The sequence below is a fragment of the Arachis stenosperma genome, chromosome 3 (assembly GCF_014773155.1).
Source record: "Arachis stenosperma cultivar V10309 chromosome 3, arast.V10309.gnm1.PFL2, whole genome shotgun sequence".
In the NCBI taxonomy this organism is placed as follows: domain Eukaryota; kingdom Viridiplantae; phylum Streptophyta; class Magnoliopsida; order Fabales; family Fabaceae; genus Arachis; species Arachis stenosperma.
The window spans coordinates 5,099,580-5,113,877 of NC_080379.1; the positions used below are offsets into that span (position 1 = coordinate 5,099,580).

At 35.1% G+C, this 14,298-nt stretch overlaps 2 protein-coding genes across 2 annotated transcripts; both read left to right on the plus strand.

Moving 5' to 3' along the window:
* Positions 1 to 283: 283 nt before the first annotated feature.
* On the plus strand, positions 284 to 1,922 carry LOC130970447 (V-type proton ATPase subunit E2-like). The gene is made up of 7 exons (XM_057896531.1): positions 284 to 482; positions 577 to 701; positions 803 to 903; positions 996 to 1,152; positions 1,230 to 1,435; positions 1,523 to 1,622; positions 1,707 to 1,922. The coding sequence occupies exons 2-7, from the start codon at positions 600 to 602 to the stop codon at positions 1,728 to 1,730; spliced, it is 690 nt and encodes a 229-aa protein (XP_057752514.1). The 5' UTR covers positions 284 to 482; positions 577 to 599; the 3' UTR covers positions 1,731 to 1,922.
* Positions 1,923 to 3,780: 1,858 nt separating this feature from the next.
* LOC130970354 (probable nucleolar protein 5-1) lies at positions 3,781 to 7,212 on the plus strand. The gene is made up of 9 exons (XM_057896423.1): positions 3,781 to 3,912; positions 4,034 to 4,118; positions 4,290 to 4,337; positions 4,474 to 4,653; positions 4,749 to 4,913; positions 5,372 to 5,572; positions 5,839 to 6,336; positions 6,405 to 6,539; positions 6,620 to 7,212. The coding sequence occupies exons 2-9, from the start codon at positions 4,047 to 4,049 to the stop codon at positions 6,980 to 6,982; spliced, it is 1,662 nt and encodes a 553-aa protein (XP_057752406.1). The 5' UTR covers positions 3,781 to 3,912; positions 4,034 to 4,046; the 3' UTR covers positions 6,983 to 7,212.
* The last annotated feature ends 7,086 nt before the right edge of the window (positions 7,213 to 14,298 follow it).

The following is a 14,298-nucleotide window of genomic DNA, read 5'->3' on the forward strand; positions in this document are numbered from 1 at the left end:
ATACCAAAACGCTATTTTTTTCCATGTAAAGTTTGTACAAGTCAACTGAAGGTTTCACCATGACCAAAAAAAAAAAAAAAGTGAAGGTTTGACAAACGTATAGTTATCAAGTCCAAAATAAATAAATAACTTAGGTCCCCAGTTTTCCAGAGACTATGATATTGCCCATTCACCCCCTGCTATCTCTTTACGAAAAAGATGGATCTTGAGTAAAAAATAATATTTACTTGTCTCTTTAACAATCTCTATAGTCCTTGTTTTGCCTGTTCAATAACCCTAAAATAGCATACATATATCGCATTTGACTAAGCCACTGGATATATCAACTAATTAACCCTAATCATTAGCTTTTAATTTTCCCTTTTCCTCTCTCATTTATTCAATTCCTTTTTTCATTTATATAATCATTATCTCAAGCTAAAACATAGTTACATTTATCTACATATTTGGAAATAGTTGGAATAGATAATTGATTGTAGCAGGCAATGCTAACACTCTTTTTCTTTCTTTTTAAATTTGAGAGTTTATGAATTTAATCAATACATATATTTTGTATTAACATAAAAAAAATTTCAGGTTTGTGAGGAAAGAAAAGAAAGATGAAGGATGCGGATGTATCAAAGCAGATCCAGCAGATGATTAAGTTCATCCGCCAAGAAGCCGAGGAAAAAGCTAACGAAATTTCGGTTACAGCCGAGGAGGTACAATCTGTTCTAGACTACAGTTATTTTTATATGAAGTTAATAAAGAAAAACTTTAGATAATTTAAATGATTTCTATTACAATATTTGATATGTTTTAGGAATTCAACATTGAGAAACTACAATTACTTGAGGCTGAGAAGAAAAAGATCAAACAGGAATACGAGCGGAAAAGCAAACAAATCGATGTTCGTAGAAAGATGTGAGTGGTGTACTTAATTAATTACATGATGAGTGAAGAAATGTGTGAAATTAACTTGAATTGAATGAAAATGCATGTATGTTTGGGTGCAGTGAATACTCGATGCAGTTGAATGCATCGCGTATAAAAGTGCTTCAAGCACAAGATGACACCGTGAATGCAATGAAGGAAGCTTCTAGAAAGGCTCTCTCACGTCTCGCTAATGATAAGAAAGTTTACAGGAAACTCCTCAGGGACTTGATTCTGCAGGTATTTTTTCATATACATATAACCGTATATGTATACGGATATACGTATACTATACATTGAAATGGAATGTGTTGTAGGGTTTAGTGAGGATGAGGGAACCATCGGTGATAATAAGATGCAGAGAGAGTGATAAGAAGATAATTGAGTCATTGATTGAGGAATGCAAGAAAGATTACATGGATAAAATGCGCCTCCAGCAACCACCTAAGATCACCATTGATGAGCGTGTTTATCTCCCACCACCTAAAAATGGCAACGCCGCCGATTCTCTTGAACCTTTTTGGTAATTATTTCTTTCTCTCTATATATATTGTTCCTTGATTTTGTGGTAATTAATTAATTAATTGTTTGAAATGAATAATAATTGAAGCAATGGAGGAGTAGTAATGGCTTCGGAGGATGGGAAGATAGTGCTGGAGAACACCCTTGATGCACGCTTGGATGTTATTTTTCGCCACAAATTGCCTGAGGCATGCATTCATTCATTAATATCTTATCTAATCTTATAAATTAGTGTTATTTATTGTTAATCATGGCTTCATTTATTATTGCAGATTCGGAAACGCTTGTTAGGTTGAACATTCAAGAGATTTCTAATTTCTTTTCATCAGCAAGTGGAAGATCAACCACATTGCCTCCTCTCTTGGTTAACTTATTTATATATTGTTTTTTTTTTCTCCCCAAATTTCTCTAAACTAAAATGTATTTCTTCCGATTCGTTTGTTTTTTGTTTTTATGAAACAAGCTAAGTTAGACTAGTTGATGAATGCAAATATATGTAATTTTTTATTTTTATTTTATTTTTTTTACTTGAATAATAATAAAGTATAGTATTTCATATTTCACATGTTTTTGTATATTCACATAATTTTGCATTCTTCTCTGAGTCATAATAATTTTTAAAAGACATTAACTTCTCTTGATTGTTCTTTTACCCCCTCAACTTGAAAGTTGGATATTTTCTCTGGGTTACGGAAAATAACTATTGGCTTTGGTGGGTGCTATAGTGGAGTAGAATAAAAATTTGTTTGATGATGTATTATAAACAAAATTGAAAACATGACATATAGTATTTTTTTTCTCTAATGAAAAATATTTAAACCAAAAATGACTAAATAAATTGAATCAATGGGTTTTTTAAGAATAATATAAAATAAAATAGTATAAAATGCTTTGTAAGATCACTAGCTACTTGGTGAACAAATAATATACAGATAGCATTAATCTATTCAAATAAATTGTTATAATATAAATGCATAGTCCATTCCAATTTGGTTACTCAAAGCTATTTCAAAAAGAAACACGAAAAAATATCGTTAAAATAGCCTCCAAGGCCCAAATCTATATGCACGCTCTAAAAGGTTGAGCATAATAATGCATAAAAATCGCAATTTAGAATTAGGGGCAACCACATACCACAACTTACCAATTTGTTTTAGAAAATTTCTTTGGGTGAAGAATAATGTTATTAAATTTGGTCCCTGAACTTACACGCGAGACTCAATTTAGTCCCTGAAGTTTTAATTGCCTCTATTTAGTCTCCAAACTTTGTGAACATAACTCATGTTAGTCCTTGAAACAATTTTCAACGTACAAATGTTAACGGAACACTGTTGTGACAGCCGGATGCCATGCTAAACTTTGTAAAATAATGTCGATTTCGTTTTGGCACTCAAATAACCCAAAAACAACATCCTAAATGGTGTTTATTAAAATTTTACCTAACAAAATAAGTAATACGATGCTGTTTTTGAGCTACTTAAATGTCAAAACCAAAATTGTATCATTTTACAAGTTTTAACGTGACATGTGATAGTCTACAACAGCGCTGTATTAACGTTTTTATACTAAAAATGTTGTCAGGGACTAATATGAGGCACGTTTATAAACTCGGGGACTAAATAAAGACAATTGAAACCTCAGGGACTAAATTGAGACTCGCATGTAAGTTCAGGGACCAAATTGAGTATTATCTCAATTTTGAAAGAAAGTGTGCATTATTATACATTATGCTTTAATTTTTTTAAATATTTTTCTCTATTTTAAAATAAATAATGTTCACTCTTCACCTAATTTCTCTCCCCACGGTAGTATCACTCTTTGTCTTAGTGTCTATTTTCAACCTTCAAGTGTTAGAACAGATGCGAAAAAGAGAAAAAAAAAATTTCAAAATGATCGAAATAACTTACATCGACAATTTCTCGGAGTAAAATTAACACTTATTAAAAATATTAAGTATGCTACTTATACACTAAAATCAACTATTAAAATTAGTCATTAATATAAAATATATAAAATATATGTTAGAATATAAATACGTATTAAAAATAATTAAACAATACATATATTTATACACAAATATATTAGTGACTAATTTTAATAACTAATTTTAGTGTACAGATAATGTTTTTTTTGTCAAAACATACCATAATTTTCTTGTCTATCTTTCTTTTTTTGAATTAAACTTCTAGTGTCTTCTCATTTTCCTGTGGGAAAAAACTAAATAAGATTAAAATGACAATGTTGGGCCTGGACCAACTAAAATACCCAATATAACTAGTTTTAAATCTCAGGCCCAAAAAAGGTAGGAAAAAAGAAAGAGAAGCCGAAAAAAGGGTTTAGGGGAAGGAATGACTTCATCATGGAGTGTTGTATATATTGCTGCTGCTTTCTTCTCCGCGTTTGTTTTCTTCCTTCTCTTTCAGCACTACTAGGGTTTATGTTCCAAAACCCTAATTTGAAACCAAGCTCTTGACTTAGGTTCCTTTCTTCTCTCTTCTCAACTATTACTCCTTTAATCACACTCCTTCACGGTTCTTGTTTTTCCTTTCTCTCGTCTTCTGGTTTCTAATGGACTTTTTCTGTGCCTTTGTTTTTTCAGGCGCGGAATAGAAATGCTCGTGCTATTCGAAACTCCTGCGGGCTTTGCCCTATTCAAGGTTCTTGATGAAGGGAAGCTCTCTAAGTTGAGGTATTGCTATTATTTCATATCACTAACACCACCAACCACCCCGTTTTCTGATTTTTGTAACTGTATAATGTACTGCAGTTTTGTGAAATGTATATCTATTTACATGTTATGTATTGTTTATTGTGCTTGATCTGATAAATTTGTTTCTCTTATGTAATTTTGTTTTATACAGGACTTATGGAAAGACTTTTCCACTGCAGAGGCTGCTAGACAGGTTTATAATGTTACTGTTTGTATTTATGTCTTTTGGTTGTGGAATCTATATGATAACATGGATATAAACTGTAATGAGTATGAATGTGTGTGCTATTCCTTGAGGAAATCATTGAAACTTGGTTGGTGAAAATTAGGTGGTCAAGTTGAAAGCTTTTTCCAAGTTTGAGAATACTTCGGAAGCTTTGGAGGCTGCTACTCTGTTGATTGATGGTAAAGCCAGCAAGGGTCTGCGCAAGTTCCTGCGCGCTCATTGTGGCAAAGATACATTAGCTGTTGCTGATTCGAAGCTTGGGAATGCAATTAAGGAGAAATTGGTGTGTTACCTAAACCTCTACCAGAAGCATATAGTTTCTTTTTTCCAATTTACCATTCTCGTGGCTAAATTTGCTATATGTTTTTAACCTTGCAGCAAATTGATTGTGTTCACAACAATGCTGTTATGGAGTTGATGAGAGGAGTTAGAAATCAGTTAACTGAACTCATATCTGGTCTAGCTGTACAAGATATGGCACCTATGAGCTTGGGTTTATCTCATAGCTTATCAAGATATAAACTTAAGTTTAGTGCTGAGAAGGTGTGTTTACATAGAGTTTATCATTATCATCATCATCATCATCATCATCATTTTTCTATTTATTGCACTCCGATAATTCTTTATTTACTACATGGATACATCGCCAATGGATTTTCTTCTGCTAATGCCAATATACAACTGTTCAACTTCAATTCATCAAGAATTATTGGCAAGTTTCATTTTTAATTGATAAAACGTTAGAAGTGATTATCCATCTTTTCATGATCTTTTTTGGCTCTGCCTCAATTTTTAGTGGGTAGGGGATTTCAATTTGCTGCTATCTATTTTCTCTCAATTACTGAAAACTTTTATCTTTTGAACTATTAAATTCTTATTTACTTTGTGTAATGGAAATTTTACTAATTGAAGTGTGTTTTACTATGCTTTCTTGATATTTGCACACTTTCTTCTTGTGATAAATGCTGCTTACTGATGTTATGATGTCTTTGTGTTTTAAGGTGGATACCATGATTGTCCAGGCCATTGGCTTACTTGATGATCTTGATAAAGAGTTGAATACATATGCCATGAGGGTTCGAGAATGGTATGGTTGGCATTTTCCAGAGCTTACAAAAATTATTCAGGATAACATCCAATATGCAAGGGCAGTCAAGTTGATGGGTGATCGTGTTAATGCTGCAAGTCTTGATTTCTCTGAGGTAGAATTGTCATTTGATAGCTTTTCAGTAGTTTCTTTTTTTGGTGAACAAAAAATCGTATTACTTGTTTTCTCTAATTCAGTACAATGTAAAAAATTCTTCATTTCTTTTTTAAGTAACTATATTTGCTGATGTTAACAAGCATGAATAATGGGATATCTTCCTTGAGAAGAAACATTTTCTGAATTTATGATCCTTACTGAGGTAAGGGTATAAGTGTGTAGTATTAAATTCATTAATATTCTTTGTACTAAAAATTGTTTCAGATTTTGCCAGAGGAAGTTGAGGCAGAATTGAAGGAAGCCTCCGTGATATCTATGGGAACTGAAATTGGTGAGCTTGATCTGGCAAATATCAGAGAACTCTGTGATCAGGTTTTGTCTCTTTCAGAGTACAGAGCTCAACTCTTTGATTATCTGAAAAGTAGGATGAACACCATTGCTCCCAATTTGACTGCTCTGGTTGGTGAGCTCGTTGGTGCTCGTCTCATTGCTCATGGAGGTAGCTTGCTAAATCTTGCGAAGCAGCCTGGTAGTACTGTCCAGATTCTTGGGGCTGAGAAGGCTCTCTTTAGGGCACTGAAGACTAAGCATGCAACTCCCAAGTATGGTCTTATTTATCATGCATCCTTGATTGGTCAGGCCGCTCCAAAGTTCAAGGGAAAGATCTCTCGGTCACTTGCTGCAAAGTCAGCATTGGCCATTAGGTGTGATGCTCTTGGAGATGGTCAAGATAACACCATGGGATTGGAGAACAGAGCGAAGGTAGTTTTTATACTTGGTTTGTTAGTTTGCGTCTCTTACAGAATTCCCTTACACAAGTTTTTGAACAGCTTGAAGCACGGTTGAGAAACCTTGAAGGCAAAGAATTAGGTCGTTTTGGTGGTTCTGCTAAGGGGAAGCCCAAGATTGAGGCATATGACAAGGATAGAAAGAAAGGAGCTGGTGGATTAATAACCCCGGCAAAGGTTAGTTATTTACTTCTTTTGATAGTTGTAGCATTTTAAATCTTATTTGTTATCTGTGTTGATTGTTATCTTCTTTGTAGACATACAATCCTTCAGCAGATTCAGTTATTGGGCAATTGGCTTCTGCTATGGATGAAGATACCCAACAGCCTTCTACTGATAAAAAGAAAGAAAAGAAAGAAAAGAAAGAAAAGAAGAAAAAGGAGAAGGAGAAAAATGAAGAGGATAAAGAAACTTTGCAAGCTGATGGGGATGCTGACGAGGAGCCAGTGAAGAAGGAAAAGAAGAAAAAGAAGAAGGATTCTACTGAGGATGCCGAGTTGCAGAATGGAGACAAGGATGCGGGTGAAAAGAAGAAAAAGAGGAAAAAGCACGAAGAGCAAGAAGAACCAGCTGAAATGCCAAGCAAAAAGAAAGGGAAAAAGAAGAAAAGTGAGGACTAAATTGACGTAGTTGTGTAGTTACCAGCTAATTGATCTGGTGGCTGAAGCATTTTTGTATACCTGTGGCAGTTTAAGTAGTTTATTTGGTATAAATTTTGCATTTTCATGTGGGTTGTAGCTTGATTGTTAATTATTAATGGGACAATTATTCTCCGGACTAGTGCGTATATTTTGATGCAACCTTGTTTGTGAATGGAGAAGGGTCCTTATTTAATGCTTTTTTTTTAAAACCATGTTACATCATTAAACTGCAAATTAAACATTGAAAGTGTGTTCAAAATCATTAGTGAAAAAACCATGTTATGTCTTGTTGGACAGGCTGTTCTCGGGAGACTTAGTAGTGGTTGGTTAGCTGGAGGGTTCAAGCTTCTTAGTAAAGATAGATGGTGAGTGCAGAGATTCAGCAGAATTAAGTTGCCTCTACTCTATGACATTAGCTGCAAGTGAATGTAATCATTTGACTATTTGAGTATTCTTCTGTAAAACGCAAGTAGAAGTGGTCAACGTAACAACATCAGTAGACCACTCTGCACGCCAAACTGCTGTTATACTGTTATCATATCCCGCTTTTCCACTCCGAAACAGTTATGACAGTTAATAATATGTATCACCCGTGACCCGTTAGTTCGATACATCTTGTTTTTTTTTTTTTTTTTTTTTTTGGGGGTCAGGGATACATCTTGTTAGTCATAGACTTTATAGTCTTTAATTTTGGGTCAGACCGTGGAAATGTTGACTATTGGTTGCTGCCCAATTGTATATATTTTGGTCTGATGGTCTCGCATCAAACCTGCTCCGGGTTTTCAACCCAGAAAGTGGACCCCTGACCAAAAACAGAAAAATCTAGGTGGTGGAATAAGAACCCACAGTGGCGAGTGACTGTGTCAGTGTAGTGTAAACCAAAAAAGTTTGGTTTAGTTTTTTAAAATTAATGTTTGCAGAACTTTTTGTATATATATTTTTTTATGATATAAAAGATAAAAAATTTTATTTTTTGAATTTTTGTTATTTACTTTTAATACTAAAAGTAGAAAAATGTGTAAAAAAATACAAAAATAATGCATATGATATATTTTTTTTCCTTGGATTATAATACAAAAGTGATGACTAGTTAGGGCTGTCAAACGGGTTAGTCCGACCCATTTAGGCTCGGCTCGTTAAGGCTGTGGGTTAAATGGGCTGACCCGTTTAAGTCCGCTTTATTCGCGGGCTAAAATTTTTTAGCCCGGACCGTTTATGTCAGCCCGATGGGTTAAACGGGCCAGCCGTTTATTATTTAATTTTATTTTTTAAAAAATATTTTGACAAAAAATATCACTTTTAGGTCAAAAACCTTTAAAAATAATATATATTTTTAGTAGATTGGTCGAATTTTCGGGTCGAACCGGAAAAATATCGGCTATAAGTACTGCTTTTTTTGAAAAAAATAAACAGGTTACCCTGTTTAGCCCGCGGGCTAGCCCGTTTAACCCGTCATTTTTTTCGGGTTAATCGGGTTAAGGCCGTTTAGCCCGAAATTTAAACGAGCTTAATTTTAGAGGCAAAGCCCGCCTATTTAAATAGGTAAACGGGCTGGCCCGATGGATTTAGCTTATTTTGACGGCTCTATGACTAGTTAAGTCTTATTATCATAGAAAGATTGATGCATTAGGTAGATACATTATTATGTTTTACGCGTATTTTCTATACTTTTTAATTTTAAATAAAAATTCTATATTGAAAGACATAGATTAAGATTTTGTAATTTAAAATTGTATAATCTTTTTACAATGTTTGAATATGATTTTTAAATATTCATTTTTTGTAATTGAGAGTCAGAATTTAATAATTTTGTTCGCATTTTGATTAATGTACTTATATCGGCATATTAATTTAAATGACTATTTTGAAGAATCCTTTAGGTAAACTTAGTAGTTCTTGCTAGCATGGCATATTATCACAAAGATATATATGAGTGACATGATATCTAACTAATGATGTATCCTATTTTCCAATAAAATATCATATCTTATTTAATTTATTCTATTTTATCGGATTATAATAAGAACATAAAAGGTATCAGAGATTTGGTGAAGTGTGATTAAAAGAGAGAGAAAAGAGAGAAAAAAAACTAAGAAGAGAGTATTGAGTTATAAAAGATTTGAAAAAATGAGATGTATTTCACTTATTATACTAACATGAATTATACTTATACACATGTGAATGAAGATCATGATTAGTGTATGATTCTAACAGGTATAATAGCTCAGTTAACAGATTAACTAATTGACTTGTGCCAACTCACTAATTGCTAACTGGATCTAACTATTTTGTGTCCTTTGCTGCATTGTTCCTAACACTCCCCCCTCAAACTGAAGAGTGGTTCTGCCACACAAAGTTCGGGTCTAAAGTTGAGACATTGAGCTTGCGAAACTGGTTTGGTTAGAACATCCACAATTTGATCCTCGAAAGGGATGTACACAACATGAGCCAATTGTTGTACCACTCTATGCCTCACAAAATAAAGGTCAATTTCGAAGTGTTTGGACATGTGATGGAGGATAGGATTTTTTGTCATCAATACTGTGCTTTGGTTATCGCAGTACAAGGTTGGAGCAAGACCTGATGGGAGGTGCATTTTATATAACAACTTTTGCAATCAGATGGTGTCAGTGATAGCATCATCTAAGGCCCGAAACTCGGCTTCTGAACTTGATCGAGAAACTACTGCTTGCTTGTGGTTCGACCAACATATAAGATTGGTTCTGAGAAAGACACAGTATCTCATGGTCGAATTTTGATCATCCAAATCAACAGTCCAATCTGAATCACTGAAGGCAATGATTCTGAATTCATAATTTTTGTGCATTTGCAAACCCATTTCTAAAGTAACAGTCATGTAGCGCATTATCCTTTTGACGACCTTCAAATGCTGCTCAGAGGGTGAATGCATATATGGGAGACTTTATTCACTGCATAGGTGATGTCTAGCCACATTATTATGACATACTGGAATCTGCCTACGATTGATCGGTACATGAAAGATTGTCAAACAGAGTGTCCTCAGCTGCTATGAGCTTTAAACTACTCATCATTGGGGTTGGAGCTAGCTTGGCATGAGAGAGGTTTGCCCTCTTCAGGAGATCTTTGTTGAACTTGGTCTGCCTTAGTGTCAGGGATTGATCTGTACATTTTATAGCTTCAAAAGCTAAGAAAAAACTCATTTTGCCAAGATATTTCAAAGTGAACACAGCATCAAGCTGATAAATTAGCTCATCAATTTCAGCAACATTAATGCTAGTGACCAGTATATCATCAACATATCTAAGAAGATCAATTGTAGAACTGAAACAGTGACGCACAAACAAGCACGGGTCAGAGATAGTGCTGGAGAAGCCAAACTTATTTAAAGTTTCACTGAGTTTGAGGAACCAAGCACGAGGCCCTGTTTGAGGTTGTATAGAGCCTTTTCTAGCTTGCAGCCAAGCCCAGTGCCAAGCGTGTAGCCATCGGGTTAAACCATATGCAGTGTTTCAAACAAATCGCTATTAAGAAAGGCGTTGTTGAAGTCAATTTGCGCACTTTCCAGCCAAAGGTCGTAGCCACATAAAGCATTGTCCGGACAATGGCAGCATTAGCAACCGCACTAAAAACTTGATCATACTCTAGCCCTTCTTGCTGTTAAAATTTTTTCGTAACAAGTCTCGCTTTGTATTTTTGAACCTTCCCATCAGGTTGTCGCTTCACCCGAAATACCCATTTGCACCTTATTGCCTCATGCGCGACTGTAGCTGGGACTAGCTTCCATGTTTTATTCTTGAGGAGTGCTGCAAATTCGTCATCCATTGCGTTCTTTCAGTGTGGTGAGGTGAGCGCTTGAGCCACTGTCATGGGCTCTTGTTGTGTGAGATCAGGAACCTATTCTTGTAGAAGTGAGGCAAACACTTTTGATTTGAAGATGACTGCCTTGCTCCGGGTTGTCATAGGGTGCATATTTCTTGTTGCATTTTGTGCAACAGCCTCAGAGTTCTCAGCTAACCTTGCAATATGCGAGAGAAACACAGAAGTAGAGAGAGACAAATCGATATTAGTAGGTAATGAACAATTATTGACATAATCAATATTGGCAGGATCTGCAGAATTTTCTTGGGTTTGTGATTTATTCGGGAAGGTCTCTAAGGGTGTGGATGACTCTACAGTTAATGGAGTACATGCTAATGTTGGGTGATAGGTGCAAGGTCTTGGACTATTGTGATTGAAAGAGGTGAGGTGAGTGGTGCTAGATCTCTAGAGCAAAGTGGTTGTGAAGGTGGAGTTGTCACGATTGGAGCTGTGGTGATAGTTGTAAGGTTTGGAAGATGAGGGATAGAGCTGTGTGGAGGTTTCAGATCACTGATTTTGAAGAAAATGGATTAATAAGAGAACTCAGTTTCGTTAAATAACACATGCCTAGAGATGTACAATTTTTCACTTTTATCCAAACAATTATATCCCTTGTGATGAGCCAAATGTCTAAGGAAAAAGGCACTTTTCAGACTTGAAGCTAAACTTGTAAGGTTGGTAGTGTCTTAGTTGGGGAAAGCAAGCACACCCAAAACATTCTAAGGAACTTGATTAGATTTTTTATGGTGAAGTAACTCAAATGGAGACTTTTGAGAGGTGATTTGGGAAGCCAATAGGTTGATGAAAAGAGCTACGATTAAGAAGGTCTCATCCCAAAATTTGAGTGGCATGGCTATCTTTGTAACATGTCTGTGTCTGCGTTCTGTTGTACCATTCTGCTGGTATGTGTAAGGACCGCTTAGTCTGTGAGCTATCTATTTTGAAGAAGAAAATGCATGAAGTTTTGGGCGAAAAATTCTTTAGCATTATCAGTTTGGAGGGTTTTTAGCTTATTTTCAGTTCGGTTTTCTATCGTTTGCTTGTATTGAGTAAAGGCTTGATAAAACTTGTGCCTTGTTTTGAAATAAGTAAACACTTGTGAACCTGGTTGCTACATCAATGAATGAAATATAGTACCTAAAGTCTGAGCTACAAATGATAGGAACTGGTTTTCACACATCCAAAAACACAAGCTCTAGAAAGTTCTTATAAACTATACTTGAATTAGAAAATGGAAGGTTATGATGCTTCTTTTGACAACAAGTATTACACAATGATTTAATCACCAAATTTGATTGTTTATTAAATTTGCTACTATTAATATTACACAATTTCATAACTCTTTTTACAACCTTGGCTGTTGGATGTCCCAGCCTTTTGTGCCATACATCATACAATTCTGCAAAACTACCCATATCAATTGCACTAACTTCAATATCTCTATTATTGCCACTAGAGCTACTATAATTTTGATGCTCAACATCAGAAACAAAAACTTCTACAACCTTATTTATTTTACTTGAGCTACTAGTATTTACTTGGTTTGTAACATTAGACTCACTGTGTTCTACTACACTATTCTTTAAACCAGCAACATTAGAAGTGCTTACAATGTAATTCGAAGTTCTTGAACTTTGTGAGTTTTGAGTAGGAACTTTATCAGGACTAGGTTATTGCACACAGTTCATTGATGCAGCCTTTGTAATGATACCAATGTTATCAAACTAATAGAGTCCACCCCTAAGAGAGCCTTAGAGCAGTGTTTTCTTGGTCACCTGAGATTTTACAAAGCAGTCAAAGAGATGGAATTCAAAGAATACATGGTTGTCACAGACAAACTTGGCTACATTAATAAGGTTCTTGGTTATTGAAGGTACAAAGAGCAGGTTTAGCAATTTGAAATAGGAAGAGGGGCGAGACTCAGAAAATAAAGCAGATTTACCAATGCCTTTTATGTTCATACCTTGCCCATTACCTGTGAATACCTTATTTGTGCCTTCATATCTGAGCCTGTGACGAGGTTGTTGTTGTCAAATGTGAGGTGGTGAGAAGTACTAGTATCTAAGTACTTGGCTCGATTTGTTAGAGGAGTTGAAGGTGGAGCAGCAATAAAGAGAGCTATAGCTTGTTGTTCCTATTGTGATTGTGGTTGTTGGAAGGAAGTGGAGGGAGGTACTGATGAGTGTGAGATTGTGCCTTGTGCATTTGGATTGGAAAATTTTTTGTTGAATATGTGATAACATTCGTAGACTGTGTGACCAAACTTTTCACATAGTTGACACTGGATGCGAGCTCCATAGAAGTTAGATCTGCCTTCATAGAAGTTAGATCTACCACCTCTGAGGCCTCTTCCTCTAAAATTGTCTTTGAAATTCTAACCTCTTGCCTGATAGCCTTGTTGTTGCTGATAACTTTGTTGTTGTTTGTGACAAACCATTGCTGGATCTGTCTTAAACTCAGATTTTTGTAACAAATTCACTTGGATAGCTCCTAGTTCTACTTTCTTGAACTGCTCAACTAATTCTTCTTGACTCACAGGTAGTGTCTCTACTTCACTTGCAGTGATAATTTTGGCTCTTGATGAGATCATGGTAATGAATGTACTATATTTCTCAGTGAGGCCTTGTGTTACTGCATCCACAAATTCTTCGTTGGAGAGTGGCACTCCTAAGGTTAAGAGAGCGTTGGATATCTTTTTTATTTTTGTCAAGTATTTAGAAACTGAGCTTTGCAGCTTTACAGTGTTCACCTGCATTTTCAGTTGCTTAACCTTCGACTACATTCTTTTAGCAAAATAATCATCTAATTTGTACGAGATCTGACACATAAATTTACAATTCACTATTAAACTAATGAAACCTGGATCTATTGAAGTGAAGAACCACGACACGAGGAATTGATCATCCTACTTCCACTATAAAAACTCTTTCATTTCAATTTCAGTAAGTTTGTGTTCATTAGATTCATACCTTTGGAATTTTCCTTGCATTGAGGTGATCTTTGAGACCGTTCGACTTCACAAACCCTAGGACTTGGTGCTTCTATGGTACAAAGTTGTTCTCATCTAATTTGAACGAGGCGGTGTTAATTGCTACTTTGGAGTTCGCAGGCACAATTGAAGAGTTTGAGTTCGCAGTGACTGAATTCAGATTTGTAACATCCATGGATCATAACCTTAACTCTGATACCATGAAAGGTAATGAAAATATGGTGAAGTGTGATTAAGAGAAAGGGAAAAGATAGGGGAGAATCCAGAGAAGAGAGAGTTGAGTTATAGAATATTAGGGAAAATGAGATGTATTTTACTTATGGGTTAAGTATTTTTTTCGTCCCTAACGTCTTAGGTCAATAATAAAATTTTCTCCTACCTTTTTTCTTATTAATATCATTCTCAATGTTATAAAATGTGTAAAATCTTCTCTTTATTTTTTGGACCAAAATATCCTTACCCTCAA